Source organism: Didymella exigua, assembly GCF_010094145.1.
Source record: "Didymella exigua CBS 183.55 unplaced genomic scaffold M421scaffold_14, whole genome shotgun sequence".
In the NCBI taxonomy this organism is placed as follows: domain Eukaryota; kingdom Fungi; phylum Ascomycota; class Dothideomycetes; order Pleosporales; family Didymellaceae; genus Didymella; species Didymella exigua.
Window position 1 is genome coordinate 733,948 of NW_022984788.1, and position 24,754 is coordinate 758,701.

Genomic DNA, 24,754 nt, shown 5'->3' on the forward strand with positions numbered 1-24,754 from the left:
ATTAGAACTGGGGTTGGTGCAGCTTTCAGAAGGTTCGCGGGAGTCTGAGTGTCACAACCGGACCGAGCGCAGAACTCCACCGGCAAGCCGCGACCTTCAGCCTGATGACGGACACGCCCCAAATAGAAAAGAATAAAAGAGGTGATGCGACTGAGCCTACAATGCAGTCGACGATGATGCGCAGCTGTTGCGCGTCTTCTCAGTGATAATCGCGCTGTGGCAACGAGCTCGCAGTTCGCCGCCTTTTCTTGCCCGCCAAGCTAGCCTCGTGACCCGCCGAGAGAGCGGGCTGGAGGGCAGCCCTGGGGCCTTTCAGCCATTGAGGCCTGCCAAAGCCACAAAGCAACTGTTCGTCCTCCGCGTGCACCTTGTCAATGCGTTCCTCCAGGAGTGCACAGTCTGGCAAATATCCTCAACCGGTCACAATAGCTATCTAATGCACGCAGGTTGGCAACTACAAGAGCACATGCGTATCCCTGGATGTCGCCTTCGGTGGTGCTGGAAGAGCCGCAAGTGCAGCAGGTCGAGTCTTGACGGCGGCAGGTGGACGAGGCCTCCGGTAACAGTGGTATCCAACGGACGTGTAGGAGACTGCAGTAGGTCACGCTGGGTTGAGCGAATAATTGCGGTTGCTCGCCGTTATGAGTGTTCTCATGCAGTTCGCCAACATATGTGTGCCGCAACAGCTGCATATATGTTCAGATCGAATCGCAAAAAAGATACCGCTCCTTCCACCGAGATTGTGCGAAGGAACAAGTTGTGGCACCCGAGCTAGTACGTGCAGCTCAAGGCTGGCAGACTAAGAGTGACCGCGCGCTACATGCGTGCCGGCGCTGGACGACTTCCAGTGTGCTCAGACGAAGGCAGACAGCCCACAGCGACGCTGACCTAGCCTTGCAAGCTGCGCATCATCGTAGAAGGGAATTAAGTGTAACAGCTGCTGTTTTCGGTCCTTGGGCGTGGCCTGCAGGTAGTGTCGCAGCTGCAGGGCGCAGTCTGAGTCAACGAGAGGTCTCATACACAGCTGCTCGTTAGGAAGATGATGCCGTCTCGCGGGAGAAACTGATGGGCTGCACCCGCCAAAGTAACCCCTCTCGCTACGCGATGCCTCCATGCCCTCGCCTTATGACCAAGTACTAATTCGTGAGGGCGCGCAACACGGCGGCGCTTCTGTAGTGGTATGGATGACAGCGCAGGCCGAGGGCGATTGTATTTGTTGGAAGTGCAACGATGGTGCTGCTGGTGACTTCACCATCGCTATGGCCCTTCAGGGCGGTCGGAACGACGTGCTCATCCTGGCGACGGCGCTGTGAATATCGAGACGAGCGATCACAGTTCTCAGAGTCAGTCACATACCTGCGTCAGGCGCTTCGAAGATGCAGATGGGCTGCGGCGGATGCTGGTGCCGGTGTGTTGTGGTGCTGAAGTCGGCGTTCCTGCTTGCTCGTGCGCCTCTTGCGGCACCCCGTGACTGCGCCTTCCTTCGATTGGCCTCCGGCTTAGGCGAACCAGCGTCATCGGCCGCGTCTAACGCCTTTTTCGGTTGATTGAAAGTTATTCGAATATGGCTCACGGGTCCCGCATCTTTCACCATGTCCTCGGACAAGCATGCGCGAGATCTGACCCTGATACCTAGGCACCTATGCCGCTTGCTCATACATAAGCACGCCATTGCCACCCAAACACCGGACACCAAACGCATCTAGTCGACATCCACACATAGCCCTCTTCCCTCCTTGGACTTTCCACGCGCAATCTCCCGCAGCAGCAACAATGGACGAGCAACCCAAGCCTAACGCCCTCCCGCCACACATGAACGGACATGAGCCCCATGCACAGTCACCATTGAGGAAGTCAACCAAGTCGCGCGACCAGAAAGAGCGCGACAGCCTGCACCATGCCATTCAGTTGTCTGAGCGAGGCCGTCAGGTGGTTAACTTCGACGGCCCGAACAGCTATTTCTCCGCTAGTGCCAAAGTCATGAGCGCTGACCCGAACGGTGGCAGCGCGCATAGCAAGCCCGCGATCAGTAACGATGAAGCAGACGTAGAAGACGCCTATGAGTCGCAGACACCACTGGCCACCAGCCGCGCCCACAGCCCGTACACACAGCATCCCACAATTGACTTCGATGGGCTTAGTTGGCCCAGCAAAGGCACAAGGAGCAGGAAGGAGGCGACCGAGGAAGAGAAGGCAGATAATCTGAAGAAGCTCTCCGGTGCCGTGAGGACTATGCTGGAGTGCCTCGGCGAGGATCCCGACCGTGAGGGCTTGCTGAACACACCTGAGCGCTATGCCAAGGCCATGCTGTTCTTCACCAAAGGCTACGAGGAGAACCTGCGCGACATCGTCAATGGCGCTGTTTTCCACGAGGATCATGACGAGCTGGTCATCGTGAAGGACATTGAGATATTTTCCCTCTGCGAGCACCATCTGGTGCCGTTCACTGGAAAGGTATGTTCACCATGTTCACGCACCTTCCATAATCAGCCATCACCCACTAACAGGCACAGATGCACATTGGCTACATCCCAAACCGCCGCGTAATCGGCCTCTCCAAGCTCGCCCGCATCGCTGAAATGTTTGCCCGCCGCCTGCAAGTCCAGGAACGCCTCACCAAACAGGTCGCCTTGGCACTGTCTGAGATGCTCCAACCCCAAGGTGTCGCCGTCGTCGTCGAGTCCAGCCACTTTTGTATGGTCATGCGCGGCGTACAAAAGACTGGTGCCACTACTACCACTAGCTGCATGCTAGGCGCCATGCGCTCAGCCGCAAAGACAAGGGAGGAGTTCCTGAGCCTGATCAACAGGAAGTAGAGCCAGCGCGCTCTTCACTCAGCAGTCGCTACCTGCTTTTCATCAGAACACACAGTTTATACCACACTTGGCATGGGACGGCGTTGACGGCGCCGAGTTCATCACTCTGTACAGGAGGGTTGTTTCAATACAGGCGAAAACGGCGGTCACTTCCGTTGCATTGCTTAGAATTAGACGCATTTGGCCTCTCAACAGCGCCAGGCCTTCAACAGGCGCTACATACCCATTTACACCAACACACTGCACGTTACTTGCACATTGCCGCAAAACTCACACTGCACCAAAATTTTCCCTCGCGTAGTGGGTATCCTGCTCCATGCACCGCCAGTCACAACCAACCTGTACCATATTAAACGAGTGATTCTCGAGTCCAAAACGAGTCAACGTTCTTTTCGTGCGCCGCAGTCTTACCTTTGCTTTCCCACCACAGCAAAAATATTCCACTTTCCACTAGTGCACAGCTCTCAACCAGCGAAACAGGTCGGCTGTAACAAAATACTCGTGACAGCCAGGGTCTCTACCATCGTACACAGTAAGCGCGTATACACCGGATATCTGCATACTTGTGAAGACCCAGCGCCTGCAGAATCCATCTGCTTCCCGAGCCACATGCAAAGATTCGAATGTGCCATAGACCGGAACGTTTCTTGAACTCCTATGCAAAATCGACTCTGATGCGGCGACCTTCTCGTAAGGAGGAAATACATTGGTAACTTTAGGGCGTGAGGTCGTTGGTGTTCTGAGACGGATGGCGTTAAAATCTGAATCTGCAGAGGCATGCCATGATGTCAGCCCCAATAGAAGCACGGCACCTGCAATCTGTCCAGGTAATTTTTCAAAGATTGGACAGCCAAGGTCAGTGTCCATTGATCTGTCGCCAGCCTTCGTTGTCGCCTACAAACAGCCGGCTATCATGCAGAATACTCACATGCTCCAAATTGGTACCAGCAGCGTTCCCTTGATCGCGCCCAGACCAATGTCCTCCCTTAAACCCCTCATCCCATGAGGTGCCAAGATACTTCAAAGGTATTTGTCACCTATGCACTTCCATCTTTACGCCTTCCAGACTTTGGTTGTTGGAAAGCTGTATGACTTCATCAGCCTCCTCACGGGTACTGAAATCTATCATCGTAGTCACTCTTTGCGAAGTTTTGACGATTTCTCTAAAACGAGGTCATATCCGTCAGGTGACATGGTAAGTGGAGGTCTCCGCAACGTGTATGAGATGGGTTGCACTTCCGAAAGCGCTCTTGAAGGTAATTGCTGCACCCTTAGATGAGTAAAACACATTGTACGCTGTCCTGCAAAAATATGCAGTCTGAATAGTTTCCTGAAGGATAGGCTCGATGCTAAGGCCGCCATTAATAGATTCGATGTGATAGTTGCAGGAGAGGAATGGATGGTGGTCATCTATAGGCCACAACAAAACGCGCTAGCAAGAGCGCGCTAGGTAATCGACTGACAGCTGACGCTGCCGCGGTCTCTGTTTACACGACAAACAACAAAACTTGTATTCTTTCCGCCCGCAATCGACGCTGGCGCTGCGCATGCCTGTAGCGATGGCGCGAACGCACTCGTCCCACACGGGCAGTCGGATGCGCATGCGCTCCCCGCAAGGCAGCGCGGCACCGCGCAGCGGCTCAGAAGATGGCTCGCAGTATGAGATGGACCTGGACGCGCTGGGGCTGAACTCAACGTTCGAGTCGACGGCGCTGGAGGGTTTGGGCGAGGCGCCCGTGGACCGCGTGGACACGAGCGAGGTGGAGGGCCCCGACGACTTCACCATGAACATGACGTACTGGATGACGGCCGACGTGCTGCCCGCCCAAGCCAAGTCGCGCGTGGCACTAAATGAGACGCAGAGCCGGAACAGCCGGTCGGCCACGGGTGAAGAGGGCGGAGAGGGCGACCAGAACGACCAAGACGACCAAGACGACCAAGACGACCAAGACGACCAAGACGACCAGGACGACCAGGACGACCAGGACGACCAGGCCGCGGCCGGGGCGTCTACGGCGGCATCGCCCACGGTTCGCGTGCACGGTACGACGGCCAGCCGCGAATACAGCACGCCCGCCTCGGAGCGCTCCATGGCAAACGAGGAGAAGGTGCGCAGCTTCCTCAGCGCCCTGCCCGACACGGAGCTCGACCACGCACTCACAGGCAGCCCCCTGCGCGTTTCTCGCCCGCGCAAGCTCCAGCTTCCGCGCGCCTCGCCGCCCAAGCCACGCGCGCTGCAGCCCACCGTCGAGGATGGCGATACCCCGCGCAACCTCGCCCAGCAGACGGCTGTCCCCCAGCACGAGCTCGCCTCCCGCACGCGCATCGCCGAGCTCGAGACGCTTCTGTCATACACGCGGGCCGAGCTGGACACCACGCGGAACGACAACTACAAGCACAAGGACGCCATCGCACGCCTGGAAGCTTCTCTTGAGGAGCAGCGTGCCAAGCAAGACGCGGATGGCAGCTCAGCGGACGCGCAGCTGAAGGCGCTGGCAGACGGACACAAGACACAGCTGCAGCAGCTTGAGGAGAGACTGCACCAAGAGCACCGCCGCGCGCTCCAGGCCCAGCGTGAGGAGCTGGAGCGCCGTCTGGGAGCGCTGGAGATGTCTAATCGTGAAGCCAGCGAGCAAGTGAGCGCCAAGACTGAAGAGCTGGAGCGCGCTCAGGAACAGCTGGCACGCAAGAACTCACAAGAAGAAGAGCAACGCGAAAGAAACGATACAGAAAGAGAACAAGCATTCACTGCAGAAAGGACTGAGCTGTTCAACAGGCTCGCCTCCGTCCAGACTCGCGCAGATTCGCTCCAAGTCGACCTAGTCCGAGCGACAGCGGAAGCTAGGGCGGCTCGTGAAGATTCGCAAGCACGAGAGTCAAGGGATGCTGCCTCGCAAATGGCTCTACATGGTCAACTTTCGCGCATATCCAGCCTAGAGACCCAGCTTCAGGACGCTAGATTCTCGCTCGAATGTGCTCAAGCCGACGTCGCTGCAAAAGAACAGCTCTTTCAAACAAACATCGCCCTTAACGACAATTTGCGCGTTCTGCGCAGCGAGCTTGAGGCACAGCGGATCGCCCTTGCAGATCTGAGACCAGGACAGGATAGACGTTCGCCATCAGACGAGCAGCTGGAGTCAGAACTCGCTGCCAAAAATCAGGTTATTGAACAGCATGTCGCAGAGAGACACAGCCTGGAGCGCCAACTGAACACAGCGCAAGGCCGCATCGCTGGTCTAGAGACCAGCCTCACCACTCTGCGCGCGCAACTCGCCAATGCGCACCGCGAAACCGGTATTGCACGCGCAGATACAGATCGCCTTACTCACGATCTCAAAGACAAAAACGACCGACTTGTCGACGCCCAAGCCGAGGCAGATCGGCGCCTGGCAGACGTAGAGAAGAAGCTCGCCAAAACGAAGGACCTGAAAGCAGAAGCTGAGAGCAACTTTAGGGAGCTGAAGTCCCAACACGACGACCTGACAGAAGGGCATGCAGCGATTTTAGAGGACGTGCGCGACAAAGCCGAAGACGCAGTACGCAAGACCGGCGCTCTGCTCGCTCAAGAAAGGAAAGAGAAATCCAGACTCAAAAAAAACGTCGAGCATCTGCAGCGCGAGATTGACAATCTGCGCACCGAGCATGAGAAAGAACACGCCGTCCCCTTGGGCTCAGACTCAGACACCACCACGCCTGTTCCTGCCGCAAAGCCCGTCGACGACACAAAAGACAAAGAAATCAACTCCCTCAGATCCATCATCAAGAACCAGCTCACAGAGATCAAGACTCTCAAGTCCTCCCACTCCTCCACCCTCTCCACTCTCGCCACCTCCCACGAGACCTCCCTCGGCACTCTGCGCACCGAGATCTCCACTCTCCGCCACCAGCTACAAACGCAGGCGCACGACCACGCCGCCGTCAACGCGGCAATGGACGAGCAGCTCTCCACCTTGCTCTCGAAGCTGATGAAAGAGCGCGCGCGGACCGTGGTCGGCAAGCGCGACGGCCAGTGGGAGGAGGTGCAGAGGAGTAGTGCGGGCGAGAAGGAACTGCTAGGTAAGGTGCTGATGCGGCAGTGGGGGAGAGAGGAGTGTGGGGTGTCGCAAGAGGGGGGGAGACAGGTTTTCGAGTACAAGTACGTTGCGCGGGAGAAGTGATTGGGACGGTGCGATGGAAGAGGGTGTTGATGCGGGAGTGCGGGAGTAGGGGTGGTTACGATGCACGACTGATGACTGGACGATAGTATATGGTATTTCTGCGGCTTTCTCGTTACGCTGAAATACATCTGTGCGGTGAGGTGAGTGCTGGCGCTGCCGTGCGCCTGAGACACTTCACAGGCCTGTCTGTTTCTCATTCTGATCGGCTCCGCTTCCACGATACTATAGACTGACCATGTCAGAGCATCTCTTACTGGTTTGTTGCTGGACTCGCCCGTACAATCAATCCATCTACAACACGTCTCTAGCGCCATACATTATATGGATGCGATTAAGACACGCAGCCCCGGCCAAGTCGTCAACATGCCCTCCGTTTCGGTGTTTGGGCACAGACTAAGCCATCTCGGTGCGGTTCCTAGCGTAGCAGAGCGCTGATTCTTATGCTTGCAGGTATTCAGCGAGGGTGAGATGATGTTCGATGGTGGTGCGTCTGCAATCGTGATCGAAGCAACGTCCAGCCAACATGTGCGCTGACACTGGAAGATGCTGGCAGGCAAAATCGAAAGCTCTTTGGAGATCGATGGGCACTGTCGTGAATGAATTTCAAACTTGACCTCATCGGACAGTTGTGCAGCTCGCGTCATGCAGCTCGTATCATGCAGCTCGCTGATTGGTGCAGAAAGCTATCACTCACTGAACCGCCGCGATCGACAGTGATGGTATACTTGCCTGATTGGGCAGTCGTCGGGCCTTCACTCTTGTTGCCTGCCGTGATCAATAGATGAGCAAACTTACCTGATGGGGGAATTTGCTTCGTATTGGCCGTCATTGGACAGTGAGGCATGGTGTAGAGATCGATTCCGCCTTGTTTCCCGTGATAGAATGCATTGTCGAACAGGACTGCGTCGCGTTATCGCTGGAGGTAGTGCAACGAAGCCACCGTGCATGGATGGAGGTTGGTGCGCGTCATTTGTGGTCGTGTGAGAGGTCTTGGGGACACAAACGTGGTGTCCTAAGTGCCTGAGATGGAGGTCAGCTTCGCAGTCGAGATCCGCGGTCGCACTGCGAATGGTCGACGCAGATTGGTATGGTAGCAAGCTTTCACGTCAGCACACTATGCTGCAGGCAATCCGTCGATGAGCACCATGCTCGTATTCTTCGGCTTCGCGATTCGAAGCAGTTCTATGCAACGACACTTGGCATGCGCGTGCTGGGATGCTAATGTGCTGGGATGCGTGGGGAGGCTGTGGTCCAGGTAGGGTGAGTTTGGGGGTCAAGCTGCATCTCCCACTCTGAGGCGTCTGCTCTGATCGCATCGCGCTGCGTGCCTGTGGGAAGCTCTCCCGTCTGCTGCACGTCATCTCGTGCTTGGCCAGTGAGATGGCACGATTCATGGTGACAGGCGCACAGACGACAAGATGATAGACGAGGTTGCGGGGTAGCATGTAGGCCGACGTTGCACGGCCTATATGGTTGCAACTTCTGGTACTTGCCGTGTACTATGGTTGTTACTCTGGATCGATCTGTGAGCAAGTGGACTCCAGCTCAAGAGTGTCGAAGCTCCCAGAGTCCGGACGTCGTCGAGAGAAGAGTGATCGGCGCGCAAGGGTCCACGACGGCGGCGGCTATTGTCGCTGTAACAGCTCGGCTTCCCGCATGTGGAGAACGTGCGTCGCTTCGAGCATACGACACCAAGAAACAGCACCATGCTGCATGCCAGTGCTCACCAGTAGGCGCCTGTGATGATGCTGAGGGGTCGGATATGCTGTAGGCTGAAGGGGTGGAGCCTCCCACCAATGGGGGCAAGAACACTATTGCTTAGAGGATGCCTGGAAGATATCTTCGCTGGCATGACGTTTCTTTGCCAGGTATATTTCAGGTACGCGATATCTTGAAGGCCGCTGAGGTCACTGCCCAGGCAGGAGCACTGCACGGCATTTCAGCCCTTTCCCTTTCAGGAAACGCTGCATAACCTGCGTGCAACAAAGGGCGATGCGTTGTGGCTTGCCTTGACGTCGTCAACCTCACTGTCATTTTCTTCACTGTGCGCAGACCATCTTGTTGGCCGGCGGTCTTATCTCTGAGTTTTCGATGCTTCGAAAGGGAAAATTTCGGACCTTCAGTTCGAGTCACCAACTTCAGAAGAGCACCAATTATGTGTTTCACACTAACAACTTGGATCATTTATTAAACTCCGGCATACCCAGGAATCCGATCTCGCCTGACCCTCTGACGGCTGCCTCCAGCCTTGCCCGTTTTTTTGTGCTCGGCAATTCCACTTCATCGGCCTTCGCGGTGCTTTCATCAGCGCCAGCAACCGCAGTACGCGCAGGCACGGGACCAGCCTTCAACCGCCTCTAACCTGTTCACAAAAGAAGTCCGCCCCCACGCCCCGCTTCTGCGCATTGCGCTTTGACACGCACTGCAAGGTAGAGTATTGGGCTGTACATAAGTTCTCGGAGACAGCCGGCCAATCACAAAAGAGGGGGTCGCCTTCCTACGCCGCAACTCTACTTCAAAGCCTGGACCTCGAACCATTTCCCTTTGCACGGACAGAAACGACCTGAGAGGTAAACAGCGGTTCCAGCGGTTTGAATCCTTGCCAAACCATCCCATATATTCACCCACGCTGTACGCTGTCGAAAGTGTCCATCCCTCGGACCCCCGGTGTCAAAGCTCGAACATCCCGTCCACCACCATCGTCATCATTCGACGACTGTACGCTCTACGGCGCTGACTACGTCCACGACTTTTTTTTGGAATGAATTTCGGTTTCAAAAACGATACTTCTCGCTGGCCTGCCGGACAAGAACACATCAATCGATAACAGCCCGCGTGTTCGACCACGTACTTTGCTTTCGCACATCATACTGCTCTTCGTCGACCACATCGGACACCAGACGTCGATTTATAGGTCTTGGTTCTCTCATACCTCGGCGTTGGCTTCAGCCCTGTCAAGCCAGTACCCGAAAGGTATCCACTTCGTCACCCGCAGCCACGCTACCGGTCGTCTTCCGTGGGCTAGTCTTATCTGCGTACTTGCACGTCATGGAATCGTCTCAGACATTGATGAGCGCGGACATTAAGTTCCTGGTGCGTATCTTATCGTTCATCGCTGGTGTTCACCTTGCGTCAAAACTACCTGCCTGGTATGGCTGTGCCGCTGCGGGTCGCATGCACGGATACCAAGACTTCTCTTCTATATCCACCATATGCTTCGTCCCGCTCACCTAAAACCTCTTGCTAACATGTTGTCATTCCAGAATACACAACTTGCTCTCATTCACATCCCACTACGTCTGTACAACAACTTCCTTCAGGCCATCCTGCAGTTATTGTTGCCGACTGCAACATGTGAACGCAGCATCGATGACAATTATGGTGCTGTGCAGCCACCTGATGGTTGGGACGAAGAGCAATTGTTCATCAACATCTCGGTAACACCAGTCGAGTGTTCGATCGTTTGCGCTCGAAAGCTTGTGAACGACCTATTCGTTCCCGTCCTCGAGTCCCTGGACACTTCTTCTAAGAGCGAAGTTCACATCACCACAGAAGACTTCGTGGTGATGCAAATCGACGGCGAGGGGCTTGATGCAGATCGTCGTGTCCTGGAGCTGACCGGACCCCTGGCTCTAGCCGGCATGTAAGTCAAAATCTTTGCAAGACCCACCACCGCAAGTCTAACAAATGCCAGATCAATTTTTTTCATCACGAGCTATTATTCGGATTACATCCTGGTCCCCTTACGGTATCGTAACAGAGTCACACAGGCCCTTGAAGAAAAGGGCCTGACATTCGTCGATGATACCTCATCCTACATCAACCCCAACCATCACAGCCGCAAGTCGTCAGTGCCAACCTTTGAGGTGCAACCTCCAGGCACTCCGCCACCAGCATCCGTATCAGAATTGCAGACACGAACGTTCGCCACGCTCAAGCGTCGCAAGATCGTGCCCACGGTCGACTCCAACGTTCGCTTGGTCCAATGCGGCACGCGCCGGGACAGTCAAAGCAACGGCTCCTCCACCCCTGCACAAGACGCGTTACAACTCGGATTTGTCAAATGCCTCATCTCTGCTCCCTGTCCCAAGTTTTTATCACTCACGCTAGCGGATAGCGAACCACCGTCGCTCCTCATCGATCACACACTTCTCTCGAACTTTCCGCCAGAGGTCCTGATGGTCTCCAAGGACGAGCATCTGGTGCCTATCACGCTTGATCTGCGTGGGCTTCCTGCAGAAAGCACGGGTATCGTGTGTGGCGTTGCAGGGCGCTTACTAGGAGAGACGTCTGAGGGATTTCAAAAGCCTGTGGAGATGAGCTACTTGAGTACAGCACTAGCGGGCACAGTGATGGTCGAAGAAAAAGAGCTGGATCGTGCAATGGGTGCTCTACGTGGAGTGGAGAACGGGGTGTCGTCAAAGTTAGACTGAGGTATGTTTTCAGGGCGTTTTCACAATGCAGCGAGAGCGTTGAGTTTTGCATATTGCGTTGCCAAGTATAAAAAATGTCATTCTTAGTCCCTACGTTGTATAACAGGATCGATAAACTTTTCGAAGTCCTCTGTCATTGAGTGACGGTGTCGTTCACGCTCTGCGGTCTCGGTACTTGCAAAATGGCACAGCCTACCCTTTACATTTGTGACTATGCTCGGACTTTGACATGCCATCCAGTGATGGCCGCCCTTCCAATAACTAAGACACAGCTTCCTATCAGTACCGTCACGCCTCCAAACATCTGCGCAGCGAGGTAGCTGCCACCGTGGCTCTGGATCAAGGCACCCGCAATCGGCGGGCCAACCAGCGTACCAACACCCATGATAGCGAAACCCATGCCGTTCCTCGTGCCCACTCGACTCATGTCTTTCGTCAAGGTCGTCAGCACTGCCGGGAAGATGCCTTGAAAGCCTGCTACGAAGAAGCCGTAGCATACCGCCCACCCGTACAGGCCACCCTCGCTGTGCACTAAAGGCCAGAAAAATAGAACAATAGACGAAACAAAGCAGAACGGGATCAGGACGTTGTACGGACCTGTCCACTTATCGGCAAAGTAAGACGGAATCATACGCCCCAATATCCCGACGCCGTTGAGCACAAGCAAAACATTGACACTCGTTGCGTACGGAACGCTCAGGACATCCACCGCAAAAGAAGAGATGTAGTAAAACGCGAAATACTGCCCCAACCCAATCAAGAAAATTCCAAGCAGAAACAGACTATACGGCGGCTCCCTAAACGCACTGAACTCAAACAGCGGACCCGACTTGCGCGGCGGGAGCCGCGGCTTGAGCAACGAGCAATACACACTACCCACGCATAGCATTATGAACCCCATGACCCTGACGGTCCACGGAAACCCAATCCGTGGCATCAACTGCCTCGCAATCGTCGGATACACGAGTCCGCCACTCGCACTCCCACTGGCCATGATGGCCACCGCCACGGACCGATTCCTGCTAAAGTACGTCGTGACGAGCGAAATGGTCGGCGCAAACTGCAGGCCACAACCCAGCCCCGTGACGAGTCCCTGCGCGAGGAAAAACTGCCAGTACCGCGTGCACAGACTGGTCATCATGGTGCCTAGCGCCACAAGCAGCATCCCGGGGACAACGACCCAGTAGAAATAACCCGCGTCGAACAGGCGGCCGCTGAACATGCCCAGCGCAAAGTGACCTAGCATCTGCATCGAGCCGATCCACGACACGGCCGACGGCTCCAGACCCAGGTCCGTCGTGTAGTGCGCCTGGAAGACGCCAAAGGTGGCGATCATGCCCCAGGTGTTGAACACGACGAGGTGGCCCATGAAGGATTGCGTCCAGGCTTTTACGCCGCCGTCGGGTGGCGGGCCGGGGTCGATCATTGAGGCGTTACTGCGTGCTGTGATGGTTTTGGCGAGGTTTGTGAGAGCATTTTTGGTTTTGGCCGTGCGGGATGTATGTGATTCCTGGGTGTTGTGCGTTTCTATTCTTGAGATATCTTCTCTCGTGTCGTGGTCTGAGGACGACATGTGGCTGGAAGCGTAGAGGTTGTTGTTGGTGTTGCGGATTTCGTGGGTTGCGGCGTCATCGGGTGTGCCCTTCTCCATGTCGTGGACTGCCATCTTGGTGGGTTTGGCAATGCCCTAAGTCCCCTAGCTCTTTCTCATTAACTGTGATATTGTCGTGTAGGAGACTCAGTGTACAAGCCGCATCAGAAAAGTCGTAGGAGCGTTGGCGAACGCCGGCGTTTATCCCGAGAAACAATGAGTCCTCCATGTCGTGCAGCAACAAGCGCGCCGGCCGCGGACGCTAGCTGGGAGTGATTTGGCAGGAAGCGTTGAATTTAAGCCTATTGTGCATTTGCAGTGATTTCCTCGGATGGGTCGCGGGTTTTGTGGAGACTGGCCTGCATAGATGGGGGAAGGTTCAGGGCTTCTCCACATGTCGGACTTCTCGCCGGAGTTGCTGTCCTGACTTCGGTGCAAAGCAGAGACGATGCCCGTCGTCCGCCATCTAAAGTTCAACAGCTTGCTGATATCAAAATTACCTCGTGCAACACCTGCGCAGACACTGACATGTTGTGATGCGCGCACCGGCCGCGGAGGGCGTGTGTTGCTTAGAATTGCGAAGCTGCTGTCATCGTCGTCGATCTTTGCTAGGTGCAGCACGTTACGTGATGCCGTGCGCTGCTTGATCACACGAACGAGAGGATTGGTAAGACGAACCTGAGTTCGGGGTTTGAAGCTAATGGTCGTGCACAGGAGAATCTTGTCTCACCAAAGCCAATGACACCTCGAAGCCCTGCATAGCTCGTGTGCTTATGCTGACTGCCGAGTCCTTATTCTCTGCTTCACAGCTAAGAACGACCATGTCGACTACAACATGGTCGCCAGCATCAGACAGCCACGAATTGGAAGACGTCGGCGTGACCAATAGTTCGGAGACTACCAGACTGCCAGTAATCGGAGAGCCTGTAGCTTTGGTCTCCAACACGTGCGTTATGCAAGTCGGCTAACGTTTATCTGCAGCCTCGCAACAGTCGTTCGACATGTTACGTGCAATCGACCGCATGAAAAACTTGGTTCTAATCATGGTGAAAGCAACGCGTCATTTCTGGAAGTGGTAGGACGTCAGAGGAGCAACTGTGGTTGCCAGAACAGCACTCTTAGCTGGTATAGTGTGTTGGTATAGTGTGTTGGTATAGTGTGCTGGTATAGTGTTTGCTAGAGTACCTCGAGCAGCTGAAGTCCAGCCTCGAGGGCAAAGATAGGTATTGAAACGCACACCCAGTAAGTCAACCGGCGCCTACCAAGTGTGAAAGTTGTAAACAGTGCTGTCTATATAGTGGCAAATATCGAATGCAGTGTCGTACGTGTCTATCATGCGGTTCCAGTATGGCCATGTGTGATTTGTTTGATTTCCACCAAGTCCCTTTTGCACCCAATGCTTTCCTTCCTTCCTGTTGGTACACGCCTTAAAGCAGCCCCTTCCTGGCCAGCTCGACCTTCTTCGCGAACTCGCCCTCCTTCCAGCCACCCTTGCTGCCGCAAATCGCAATGCCATCTGCAAGCTCGACCTTGTCTTCGGTGGCCTCCCAGGCGCAGGGGCAGTGGTGGGGGAAGTGCACGCAGGAGAGAGTGCCGGGGCAGAGGTAGTGTGAGCATTGCGCTGTGATGCGTTAGCCTCGAAGTATGCACACAATCTTTGTGACTTGAAATTACATACCGTTCTCGTACTGTGCCTGGTACCAGCTGCTGTCACTCCGCACGTTCGCCTGCTGCTGCTGCTGTTGCTGCTGGCCGTTGCCGCCGAACATTTGGTCGAAGAAGCCAAACTGCGCAGTTGCAGTGAGGGTCCACAAACCCAGCAAGAGAAGGAGTTTGAGCATGTTTGGCGTTCGAGATTGTATACGCGGTGATTGTAAGGGTCTGGAGAACAAGGGAAAGTGACGACGTGGTGGTGTTGCTGATGTGGAGCTTCAGGCAGTCCCTCGCTGATTGGCCAGCCCTTCGATGTGGAGCTCCCGGTCCGCAACTAGCGCCCTTCAAAAATTCCATCCCATCTCGAAATTCGCAAAGCTTCAAAGCTCGAAGTCCTAAGCTGCCCAACCGCCGCACACCCCAACGCCCGCCATCCGACGACCCCAAAGTCAAACACCGCTGTCATGCATCTTATGTACATCGCCGACCCTGCGGACGCGTCCAAGCGCATCTACACGCTCCAGAAGGTCATCGACGGAAAGGTCTCCAAGAGCGCACACCCGGCTCGCTTCTCGCCCGACGACAAGTACAGCAGGCACCGCGTGACCATCAAGAAGCGCTATGGGCTGCTTTTGACACAGCAGAGTAAGTTACCATCATCCATGCAGCCGGTGAGACGACCGGTCGAACGAGCTGCACACGATCAGCCAGACCGCAGATCAGAAGATGCGCCACGCAGAACAGCGCGCTAACGCTCCCGCAGAGAACAAGGTCGCCGAGCGCTCCTAGGAAAGAACCGCGTCACACCGACTTCGCGGGCTTGCAGATATTCGTCACCGAGACGATTCCGAAGGCATACAGTTCTGCGCACCAATGAGCAGCGAGCTCTCGATCCGCAATTTACAGCTGTTGGAATGACTACGGCTACCATGTAGACAAAAGGCACGGCATGGCGTTTTATGGCGTACGGGGCAGACTTGCAGTCAAATATCCATGACTGGCATGAGTCTAGATTTTTGAGGATGCATCAATACCAGATTTCACACTTCAATCTTCGTACAGATGTGCACCCGCGCTCCTTCCTCCATTTAATGTGGGCGCCTGCTAATTCTGCAGGTTGTCATGTAAACTCGCAGCCCAGTCTTCTCGGTTTGCCTCGCGCTTGTTCGATCACCTTCGAGAACACAAAAGCATCGATCCTTCAGCTAGGCTAAGGCCTTGACTCCGCGTCCATCTGAGTCTTGGCCTAGACCTCCATCTTGCCCTCCACCTTCTCACTCATCTTTCCCTCCATCTTCCCCTCCATCTTCCCCTCTATCTTCCCCTCCATCTCCTCGTCCCCCAAATGACTCTTCTCATCCCCCGCCATAGTCTGATACCCCACCTCCCGCTCAACCAATCCTATAGCACGCGACAGCATATCCGTCCACATCACCACATCCACAACTAACAACTGCACAAAACTAACCACGCTGTCCGGCGTAACAAGCCCGTCATACAGCACACACGCCGCACTCCACAGCGCAATACTGCACAGCAGGGCCTCGATGCCGAAACCGCGAATCACATGCCTGCCAAGCTTGACATCGAACTCCTGCACCACGATGCGCGAGCATGTTACGCTTATGAAGGCCAGTTCGTTGAATTTCGCGGCCGTCCTGAGCTTGGCGTTCGGTTTGCGCGGCGCGGACCAGCGGTCGACCGTTTGCAGGGTGAAGTGGGTGACCTGAAGCGTGAGGATGAGGGATAGCGCGATGTAGCGCGCGAGGGTCCGGGTTGGGGAGTGCGGCATTGCGATGATGGTTCTGATTGCTGATCTTCTTGGAATTTTTTGTTGTTTTCAAGCGCAGTTGTGGGTTGTGGAGGGATGGACTGATGGGCAGAGTATGACGGGGCTGTGCGGGGATGTAAGCATGCAGGGTTGCACAAGGGTGAATCTGGCTTGGATGTTTGATGTGCATTGCCAATCGTGCTTCACCGGCGTTAGCTTCGAGGCAATTCGTAATCACTTTGCATGATTGTGAATGCGTGAAGACTACATTTGATATTGAGAGCTTCCGGATAATACCAAGATGAGGACGGAATAGACCAGCACGATTTGAGACGCTCGAGAAGGGGCACTGCAGAATGAAACTTCTCGCGGAAGGTTGCACTTCTTTTTGGCACACGCAAGCAGTACACCGGTATGATTACCAACACAGGGGATTTGCACGAAAGATAACCACAGCAATGAAGAGCCGAAATCATTATTATCTGTGACCGTTCTTGCATTTCGCAGACGTCTGATCAGCCATGTTGAACGCCCCTGCCTTCTGCAATTGCACTCTGCTTTGAGAGGAAGGCGCTGTGGGGGCTTCAACCTTTCTGCCCTCGCCCTCTACTGTTTGCCGCTACCAGATCTGACATGCTCCCATGGAAGCCATCACACAATTCTTGGCGCTGGATATAGCCATGTTGTCTCTCCCACTGCCGATCAGACACCTTCACTCTACCACATAACCATTCATTGTACCATTCACACATGTATTTATAAGTCGCTACCGTACGCACGATACACGACTGGAGTATTTTCAATACGCCAGCCAATATCAGCAGCAACAATCCCATACATCCAGTCGCTATGCCACCCGTATCAATGCCGTCTAGCCCTATACCGCCACACGAATCTAACTGGTATAATCCCAAAGCGGGTAGTGGCAGGTCCCTGCCCAACGCCGGCATTGCGTCATGCTTGGGACCTGCTCTCATATCGAATCTATCAACTCCCAGAGCCCAGTCAAGCTCCACACTCCGCGACGGCACCCCATACAACAGCATACCATTGGGAATAGCCGACACAGACTCTACTCGCGTACCGTCTGTCCATTCTGGGCAGCACCTCTTCCAATACCGATGGATATGCAAACCCACAAGATACCATCGTCTCTGTTTATTCGTCGCCCGCATCCTCAGAACCATCTTCAAGCGAAATCCAGCTCTCGTGAACATTCCACCGCAGCCTTCAGCCCCGAGCCTCGACGATTATACCGAATGTACCGATTCTACCGAACACCTCCCAACATGGGTGCTCCCCAGTGAAGCAACGCTGTACGCCATCTTCAACTCATCTCTCGCCGCCGACCTCATCTTATCGCCTGAGCGCTTCCGATACCCAGAGTGTTTCTGCTCCTACATCCTGTACCATGTAGAGAGCATGCTGAGGATCGACGTTACGCGAGACAAGCCCAGCGACAATTTTGAGTTGCAGCAAGCGATGGAGCGCATATTCAGTGACAGCTTTGCGGAGCAAGTCACGAAGGAGATATTTGCACCACTGAAGAGGGCCAGACATGTCATGGATAACGCGCCGGTTGAGTTGCTTGCAGTTGTCTCTGAAATCAACGCGAACTTCGTTCGGAACTTCAATGGCCATTTAGCAGAGACGACTTAGGAGGAACATCTGCGCCCGTATATATCGAGGGTTGCGTGCCTGCCAATCGTGAGGAACACAGACGAAGAGGTCGTAGGGACTGCGTTGCAGGACCTCGATGGATTGAGGGAAGAGCAAGAAGGAAGGAAGAAGATCGCATTTGTGGACCGCGTCGCGAGACTCAGCCGGTGGATAAATCCGTTGGGACGCAGAGCGATCAGAGACCCAGAACATGGCATTAGTAGTCGAGTACTCCCACGAGCTCGTAAGTAGGCCCAAGTACTTGAGCTGGGACTTGTGTTGACTCAGTCCAGCGACCCTTCTCCAAAGAGCTTCTACTCCGGACCACGACGTCAACCAGCGATGTTTGCGTCGCCGGATGCAGCACCGCTTCATCGACTGTTTCAATCACTCGCGCGGGAGAAGGCGTGTGCAAGACTGTGAAGCCCCGGTCTATGAATTCGATGAACGCATTAGTTGATCAGAGCCATGGAGCAATGGGCATGCGTTCGCGCATTATTATGAGCTGATGGGTGTCCCGTAGATAAAGCAATGGTAAGCTCAAGAAGACGTTCGCAACGTTGCACTACTCCGGGAGTTCAACATTCTTGCACACCATGAGTTGATTGCGTACATACACTTCTACTCCGATAGTGATGTCTCACACAAGACGCCTTGTCAACCTTTCATCAACGAAAAGTTTCATTCAGTAACCTGATCCCCGACGTGCAATTTTTTCCCGATTGAAATTTGGAGGTTTGTTTTGTTCTTGCCGTCACTTCAGGACCTGTATTCTGTGGCAGAGATCGCACTGGCGACGCAGTCGTATGTTATCGTATCACGGTGTCGTTTCGGTCAGTCTGATGGTGTTTGATGGGATGACAGATTGTTGGCGAGTACCACGTGCTGGACTGTTCGAATCTGAGAGTGAAGCTGGCGGTAGACGTCGGGGGGAAGTAGCCAATGCGTGCACGCTAGTACAAGCGATACATCAGTGAGCCGACCCGTTCGAGCATCGACGCAGTGGAGCATAGAGAGGATCAGATGCATGCTCAGCGCAGTTATTCTACACATGTGGCTTCTCCTCTCGAAATCGTGACATGGGGTTGACGCGTTTAAGACGATGTTGATAGTGTGGCTGTTTCTATGTACGTATATACTTCTCTAGAATCTGCTGCGCCTATATCGTCGCATGTGGTGTGGACATTCTGCGTTCTTGATGCTGTGCAAAATGCAAGTGCTTTTTTGGTTGCTTAATGGTACATGGTACATGGTACATTCACCGCAACATGTAGCTGAGATCCGGCAGTCCGCTCAGGATGTCATTAATTACTTGGTCCTCCTCCGCCTTTCGTCGCTGCAGAGAGCCGGTGGCATTGGTCAAAGGCTGTAAAGGCGGTGGCGTAGTGTCGCGAGGAGGTGATCGGGACACTGACTGCGATGAAGGACGTTGCGATGTCGGCGCTGGAGCATCGAAGAAAGAGAATGGATCAGACGGGCCCTGAGGATACGAGGGCTGCTGTGGTGCTGTAGTAGGCAGTGCAGACTCGAAGAAGGAGAAGTCGGCATCCGCCCATGAGTCTGTGGATGCTTGAACAGGTGCAGTGGGCTGTGCGATTGGCGTAAGATTCGCAGCCTTCGAAGGTGCAACTGTGACGTCCTCGAACCCAGGCGGTGAAGGCATGGAGCCCGAAGCATCTAAGAAGGACAGAATCTCGTTCTCGTCCGCGCTTGCGGTTTGGACGGCCGCAGGATCGCTTTTCGCATTTGATGCTGTAGATATGTTGATCTCAGTCTTTTTCTCTGGTGTCGAACGTGAAGCCCGATTAGCTGGTTTCAAGAGACCAGGGCCGATGGGACCCTGCTCAGCATGCAGCGGAATAAAGGTATTAGCCTTGAACAGAGCTGATGTTGGCGAGATAGTGCTCTGTAATCGTACGATCGGAGAGGCAAACATTGCTTCGATCGACTCCGATTGAACCGGCGTGACTACGGGCGGGCTCGGTTTGCGCAACGCTGGTGATGGAAGAGTATCGCTGGCTGGTGAGGGCTGTGAAAATGGATCGAGTTGCTGTGGGGTTGGCAACGTAGGCGTCTGTACCATCTCACCCCAGTCATCATCGTCGTCAACATGGGTGTCAGCGACGTCAATCGTGGAAGTCGATGGGTTATCACTAGTGTCTAAGTTCGCCCAAGTCTCCGATACTTCATCAGATAGCTGTGTCGTAGGATGTGGGATCAGGTTTGCTACAGCCTTTGTTTCAGGCGACGGATGCGACACCGTTGCTGTTTGTTTGGGCGTCGTCTGGTCCGACCTGCGTGGCGCCAGATCTACAGATACCGCGCGACCTTCCTGCCGCTGCAGCTTAGCCACAGTAGGGTTCTTTAGGGCCAAGGGGCTGGAAGTCGACCGTTGCACCGGGCTCTCAATCTTCCATGGATCTACAGATACTGGCGAGCTCCAGTTAAACGCAGCAGATTGACTCGTCGCCAAAGGCGGTAGGCTTTGTCTTGCAGGAAGAGCTGTTTTTGTTGCAGGCACAGAGGATCGCGTACGCATATGACCAAAAGGCGGCTTTGCCTCTACAGGTGCTGTCGTGTCCCAGTAAAACGAAGCTCTTGCACCTGGACCCGTGCCCGAGATGCGATCTTCGCGTGCCCACCGGCTGACCACCTTGTTGACCTCGGTTCGCACATTCGAATTCCCCCACGTAACGCGGACATAATTATCGTCGTTCTCGCCGTGGTTGTACTCACGCATCGTTTGCTTGCGAGTCAGCCTGTACCAGGCTTTCCGGGCAGAAGTAGCGAAGATCGGATCATCGTGTTCCTCTAGTTGCTTGATTGCTTCTGTGCTCAAAGGGAATAACTGGTCCAGGAGAGCTTTGTTGCAGCTGAGCCCTATTGATGGAGCGTGCGATTGTAGTGTCTCTTGATCCGTTGCGCTAGCGATCGTCGAATCTCGTCTGTCGTCTCCCTCTGTTTCTCCGGATCTGACTGACGACTCCAGGGAGGCGCGCCTAGGGGAATCTGTAATAGATGCTGCTGGCTCTGCTCCGTCAATCGCCTCTATATCGTTCGGAAATGTGTCCTCCTTTACCGACAGGGCATCGAGACCTGTATCGGTAGGAGCATCACTCGACTTTGTACCAACGAGCGATGCCTCTTGAGGCAGATCGTCATTCTGCACTGCTCGCTCATCCTCGACCGATGTGCGTGGCGAATCGACAGCCAGTTCGTTGCGACTCGTTTCAGACGGCGATGTAGAAGACCGCACAGAAGCCTCGGCCTCGGCTTGTGGTGTTGGAGTAGAGTCCCCAGTCTCATGTTCGTCTTCAAACTCATGTTCGTCTTCAATCTCATCTTCATCTGCGATCTGGCTGGCAGCTTCCTCAAGCTGAGCGACTGTCGAAGAATCGCTCGTTTCCGAGTCCACCTTGTCAAGCACCCTTGGCATAGGCGACACGATCTCAGGCCAGTCCTCACTCTGCCCATACGTTACGGCGTCCCAGCCAGCACTGCCCGGCGCTTCATCTGCAGCTCGTGTCTCCGAACTGCCAATATCCGCAGCCCCGTTCCTTGTATCGCTCGCTGCCCAATCGCCGAACCCATCGTCATCGTTGTTCCCCCATCCTGCATCGTCCACGAAGTCGTTTATCGGTACTGGCGCGAAGTTGAACGCTGGCGGCAGCGGTGACGTTACCGCATTCTTTGTCGGCGACTTGTCGTCGGCATTGTCGGCCCACGGGTCGCCCCAATGATCCATGGTCGGGCTACCGTGTCAGGCGGCATAGTGAGCAGCTTCAAAGAAGCGGCATTCCTCGCGTCGAGGTGTGGATGCGTTGGTGTTTTCGTCGAACACCTGGCCCGTCTCCGCGACTTCCGTTCCATTCCCGTGGTCTTGCCAAGGCCGGATGGGTCGATCTCACCCAAACCTTGAATGAACCACAATCTGTCTCACACAATACTTCCTGCTTTCAAACATCACAGGATATCAAGATTGTCTGCCACATATAATACTGACTAATACTCTACGACTTCACGGGCCTTTAATTCTCAAGTTCAGCAACTGAATCATGATGATACCTGGCGAACGAACCACCCAATCCACCCCGTCTTCACATATAAATGCACGCACGACACAAAGGTTCTGACCAGCTTCGATATCTTGATGTAGCGCGTGGAAGATCTCTTAAACACCTTCACTGTGCACAGCTCACTTTCGCAAGTTCACAGCGGCAGACAGCAGCACTGTGCGTGAAAGTGGCACCGTCTTCTACCTTCGGCACCGCGGGAAAACAGCAAGCAAAACGCGGACACTCACTATGAAGCAGCGATATGAAACCAGGATGCAGGTATAATGGCTTCATCACGCATCCTATACTCTCCCTGCCTGCCTAGAAACACATCGACAATAAGGAACCCACAACTAAGCAAATGTACCGACTTGACCAATCTCCCCGGAAATTAAAAAATGCACCGTAGGCCTAGCCTCCAATTCAACATCGAGCAGGCCAATTTACTCCCCTCTCTTCCCCTGACCCCCTCACGCAAGCCAAGGGATCACATCACCTACAAGGACTACATCGCCATCTTGCGTGGCGACCCGAAGAAAGCCGAGTGTCTTGTGCACTGGCAAAGGACGGGTAGAGCCTTGGGCGAGGGCCTTGGTGTCACTAATGAGCATGACAAGCAAAAGCGTGCCGCACCGGCCGAACCAGGATACTACACTAACAAGTCACACCAACAGCCCAGCGGTGCGTTGAGCTGTCATATGATGGGCGTGTCCAAGCCCGAACATAGCAAGATGGTGCACAAGGTGAACGCAAGTGGCGAGTTCGTCAAATCTCCGAAGCAGCCTCTGTCCAAGGGTCCCGAGACCGCGGATTCTGGCGACGATGTGTTCGCCGAGCCCTTGTCGTCGAAGACAACTGCTTAACCATTCCTATACACACGCCCTAGAGCGTCCTGAGCATCATATGGGAACACGGTTTTGGCTCGTGAAGACGTGTGATTATGAAGCATGATCGAGCAATGAATATGTTCACAACGAAACGTATCCCTCAATTCTCCTTACTCGTCTGTCCGAGCCCGCTCGACTACGCTGGATACATTGTAGAGCTCATGACTACGCGAGCAACAACAGTTAGTGCACGTGTAACAGTTGCGCACAACATGTCTCTTCAAAAAGGAACCCTAGCTGTAGATAAGACGTTAAATATAGGATAGCACATACTCCCTAACTACCGCTAACTACGGGTTCCTCATATTCTGTGCTTTGGAAGCTTCATGATCTCACTTACACTGAATTGCCATACCTGGTCACGATACCAGAAGCGCTTGATGAGGTTTTGTTCGCGGCAAGTGTTAGAGCAGCTCTTGACTGATGCGCAACTAAACCCATCTAGCGTCACAATACTTGGTGGTTAGGATGAGTAGTTCCGGTGACGGCGACCGCTGGTATTCGTGTCAACGAGGTTACAAACTACAAGCTGATTAGATGGTCGGATAAACGCAGAAGACCTTGGTTCACCACCTTAGCGAAGAAGCTTCCTGCTAATCAGACAGAATACGAGTGTGTGAAGTAGGTTTGAGTGAGATTGCTTGGCCGACAGTATATATTTGGGAGTGGTGTGGTGAGATTAGAAAGGTATACTGAGCTAAACTTTTCCAGGGCTTAAGGATCTTGTGCCGGAAAATTGCGTACTACCATTGCAGAGAAAGTATGGAGGGTTGCCTTGCTTTCTCCCACTGTCAAGCCGTGGTACTTTTGAATTTCCAGAGTTGTTAGAAAGTTCCCAGCGACATTTTCGTTACTGTAAATGACTGCAGTTGATAAATCAACGCTGTTCGGCTCGACCGACATTGTATCCTTCTGTTGATCCAACATCAATCAATGGCTTCGAACACGCTCTCAATCTATGTCATCTTGACGTCGCCTCTGTCGTCGCCAATCGCCTCATACAGGAGCCTGATAAGCAGTTCCTGCGCACAATCAAACGTACAGCCGTTCCTAACGTCGATGTACAACCTGCGTCAAGTCTCCTCATTATCCTGCTCGAGGTCAGCAGACGGGAACTCGATAGTCGGTGATTCCTCATCCCAAGGCAAGCGGTGTATGCTCTCTTGGGTGTACGCCAGACGCTGGCCCGCGATCACCGCCTCATTACGGATAGAGCCGAAGTCCCGTGACACTGTGATGCACTTTGCAAGCACACCAGACCCATTGTTGTGGAGCTTGACAGGGGCTGTGACGGAAACAATGCCCGCGTAGAGGATTTCGTCGAAGATAGTTTTTGAAGCCGGGATGTTCATGGTCTGGTCTAACTACGAACCGCCTGTGAAGTGTAGAGTCAGTTTGTCTAATTGAAGACGTAGGAGCTTGAGGAACAGTTCTCGTGACTGCCCATGACTGACGAGATGTTACCCGTGCAGATCAGCAGAAGATCTTTCACGTCGAAGGGGGCGAGTCTGTTTCAGCGAGTGCCCTCCATAGGCGCATCTAGTTTCGATTTCCTGCTTATATACTTCACTGGCACTTCTCTAGAAAGATCGTAGTTTGTGGTCGGCCTCCTGATGGGGGGCTCCCCTTGAGCCTGGCGACCGGACATAGCAAAGGCAAGACCACCGACAATTAGAGGCCCCTAATCCCAGTATTCCGTTGGCCCAAAGATCAGGTAGGCTTAAACAATTTT

The 24,754-nt window shown here is 54.2% G+C and overlaps 12 protein-coding genes across 12 annotated transcripts; 6 read left to right on the forward strand and 6 right to left on the reverse strand.

The window, feature by feature from the left end:
* Window positions 1-1,812: 1,812 nt before the first annotated feature.
* Window positions 1,813-2,816, forward strand: M421DRAFT_63019 (GTP cyclohydrolase I; the record flags this gene model as incomplete). Its single annotated transcript, XM_033596032.1, has 2 exons — window positions 1,813-2,454; window positions 2,514-2,816. The coding sequence occupies 2 exons, from the start codon at window positions 1,813-1,815 to the stop codon at window positions 2,814-2,816; spliced, it is 945 nt and encodes a 314-aa protein (XP_033448678.1).
* A 225-nt stretch (window positions 2,817-3,041) lies between these two features.
* M421DRAFT_160637 (uncharacterized protein) lies at window positions 3,042-3,841 on the reverse strand. Its single transcript, XM_033587673.1, has one exon. The coding sequence runs from the start codon at window positions 3,681-3,683 to the stop codon at window positions 3,267-3,269; it is 417 nt and encodes a 138-aa protein (XP_033448679.1). The 5' UTR covers window positions 3,684-3,841; the 3' UTR covers window positions 3,042-3,266.
* Window positions 3,842-4,318: 477 nt separating this feature from the next.
* Window positions 4,319-7,276, forward strand: M421DRAFT_420973 (uncharacterized protein). Its single transcript, XM_033592667.1, has 2 exons — window positions 4,319-7,113; window positions 7,216-7,276. The coding sequence occupies exon 1, from the start codon at window positions 4,376-4,378 to the stop codon at window positions 6,971-6,973; it is 2,598 nt and encodes an 865-aa protein (XP_033448680.1). The 5' UTR covers window positions 4,319-4,375; the 3' UTR covers window positions 6,974-7,113; window positions 7,216-7,276.
* Window positions 7,277-10,221: 2,945 nt separating this feature from the next.
* On the forward strand, window positions 10,222-11,406 carry M421DRAFT_5469 (uncharacterized protein; the record flags this gene model as incomplete). The annotated part of the gene is made up of 2 exons (XM_033595248.1): window positions 10,222-10,616; window positions 10,668-11,406. The coding sequence occupies 2 exons, from the start codon at window positions 10,222-10,224 to the stop codon at window positions 11,404-11,406; spliced, it is 1,134 nt and encodes a 377-aa protein (XP_033448681.1).
* Window positions 11,407-11,617: 211 nt separating this feature from the next.
* On the reverse strand, window positions 11,618-12,979 carry M421DRAFT_63103 (MFS general substrate transporter; the record flags this gene model as incomplete). The annotated part of the gene is made up of 1 exon (XM_033596038.1): window positions 11,618-12,979. The coding sequence occupies one exon, from the start codon at window positions 12,977-12,979 to the stop codon at window positions 11,618-11,620; it is 1,362 nt and encodes a 453-aa protein (XP_033448682.1).
* A 1,099-nt stretch (window positions 12,980-14,078) lies between these two features.
* Window positions 14,079-14,938, reverse strand: M421DRAFT_420977 (uncharacterized protein). The gene is made up of 2 exons (XM_033592668.1): window positions 14,676-14,938; window positions 14,079-14,618 (listed from the first exon to the last, which is right to left on the reverse strand). The coding sequence occupies exons 1-2, from the start codon at window positions 14,836-14,838 to the stop codon at window positions 14,425-14,427; spliced, it is 357 nt and encodes a 118-aa protein (XP_033448683.1). The 5' UTR covers window positions 14,839-14,938; the 3' UTR covers window positions 14,079-14,424.
* A 176-nt stretch (window positions 14,939-15,114) lies between these two features.
* M421DRAFT_101235 (H/ACA ribonucleo protein complex subunit 3) lies at window positions 15,115-15,439 on the forward strand (the record flags this gene model as incomplete). Its single annotated transcript, XM_033586616.1, has 2 exons — window positions 15,115-15,295; window positions 15,414-15,439. 2 exons carry the CDS (start codon window positions 15,115-15,117, stop codon window positions 15,437-15,439), a joined length of 207 nt encoding a protein of 68 aa, XP_033448684.1.
* A 168-nt stretch (window positions 15,440-15,607) lies between these two features.
* M421DRAFT_420979 (uncharacterized protein) lies at window positions 15,608-16,727 on the reverse strand. Its single transcript, XM_033592669.1, has one exon. It carries the CDS (start codon window positions 16,440-16,442, stop codon window positions 15,897-15,899), a length of 546 nt encoding a protein of 181 aa, XP_033448685.1. The 5' UTR covers window positions 16,443-16,727; the 3' UTR covers window positions 15,608-15,896.
* Window positions 16,728-17,270: 543 nt separating this feature from the next.
* M421DRAFT_5474 (uncharacterized protein) lies at window positions 17,271-18,080 on the forward strand (the record flags this gene model as incomplete). The annotated part of the gene is made up of 1 exon (XM_033595252.1): window positions 17,271-18,080. One exon carries the CDS (start codon window positions 17,271-17,273, stop codon window positions 18,078-18,080), a length of 810 nt encoding a protein of 269 aa, XP_033448686.1.
* Window positions 18,081-18,846: 766 nt separating this feature from the next.
* M421DRAFT_160748 (uncharacterized protein) lies at window positions 18,847-19,261 on the reverse strand. The gene has a single exon (XM_033587674.1). The coding sequence runs from the start codon at window positions 19,131-19,133 to the stop codon at window positions 18,915-18,917; it is 219 nt and encodes a 72-aa protein (XP_033448687.1). The 5' UTR covers window positions 19,134-19,261; the 3' UTR covers window positions 18,847-18,914.
* M421DRAFT_160751 (uncharacterized protein) lies at window positions 19,236-21,927 on the reverse strand. The gene has a single exon (XM_033587675.1). It carries the CDS (start codon window positions 21,823-21,825, stop codon window positions 19,339-19,341), a length of 2,487 nt encoding a protein of 828 aa, XP_033448688.1. The 5' UTR covers window positions 21,826-21,927; the 3' UTR covers window positions 19,236-19,338.
* A 606-nt stretch (window positions 21,928-22,533) lies between these two features.
* On the forward strand, window positions 22,534-22,998 carry M421DRAFT_92680 (uncharacterized protein; the record flags this gene model as incomplete). Its single annotated transcript, XM_033598053.1, has 1 exon — window positions 22,534-22,998. One exon carries the CDS (start codon window positions 22,534-22,536, stop codon window positions 22,996-22,998), a length of 465 nt encoding a protein of 154 aa, XP_033448689.1.
* Window positions 22,999-24,754: the final 1,756 nt, after the last annotated feature.

Coding starts and splice junctions, on each gene's coding strand:
- M421DRAFT_160637 (XM_033587673.1), bottom strand. CDS start 3,683: ATGGACACTGACCTTGGCTGTCCAATCTTTGAAAAATTACCTGGACAG.
- M421DRAFT_420973 (XM_033592667.1), top strand. CDS start 4,376: ATGGCGCGAACGCACTCGTCCCACACGGGCAGTCGGATGCGCATGCGC.
- M421DRAFT_420977 (XM_033592668.1), bottom strand. CDS start 14,838: ATGCTCAAACTCCTTCTCTTGCTGGGTTTGTGGACCCTCACTGCAACT. Junction 14,619..14,675: donor CCAGGCACAGTACGAGAACG/GTATGTAATTTC, acceptor AACGCATCACAG/CGCAATGCTCACACTACCTC.
- M421DRAFT_420979 (XM_033592669.1), bottom strand. CDS start 16,442: ATGCCGCACTCCCCAACCCGGACCCTCGCGCGCTACATCGCGCTATCC.
- M421DRAFT_160748 (XM_033587674.1), bottom strand. CDS start 19,133: ATGTGTAGAATAACTGCGCTGAGCATGCATCTGATCCTCTCTATGCTC.
- M421DRAFT_160751 (XM_033587675.1), bottom strand. CDS start 21,825: ATGGATCATTGGGGCGACCCGTGGGCCGACAATGCCGACGACAAGTCG.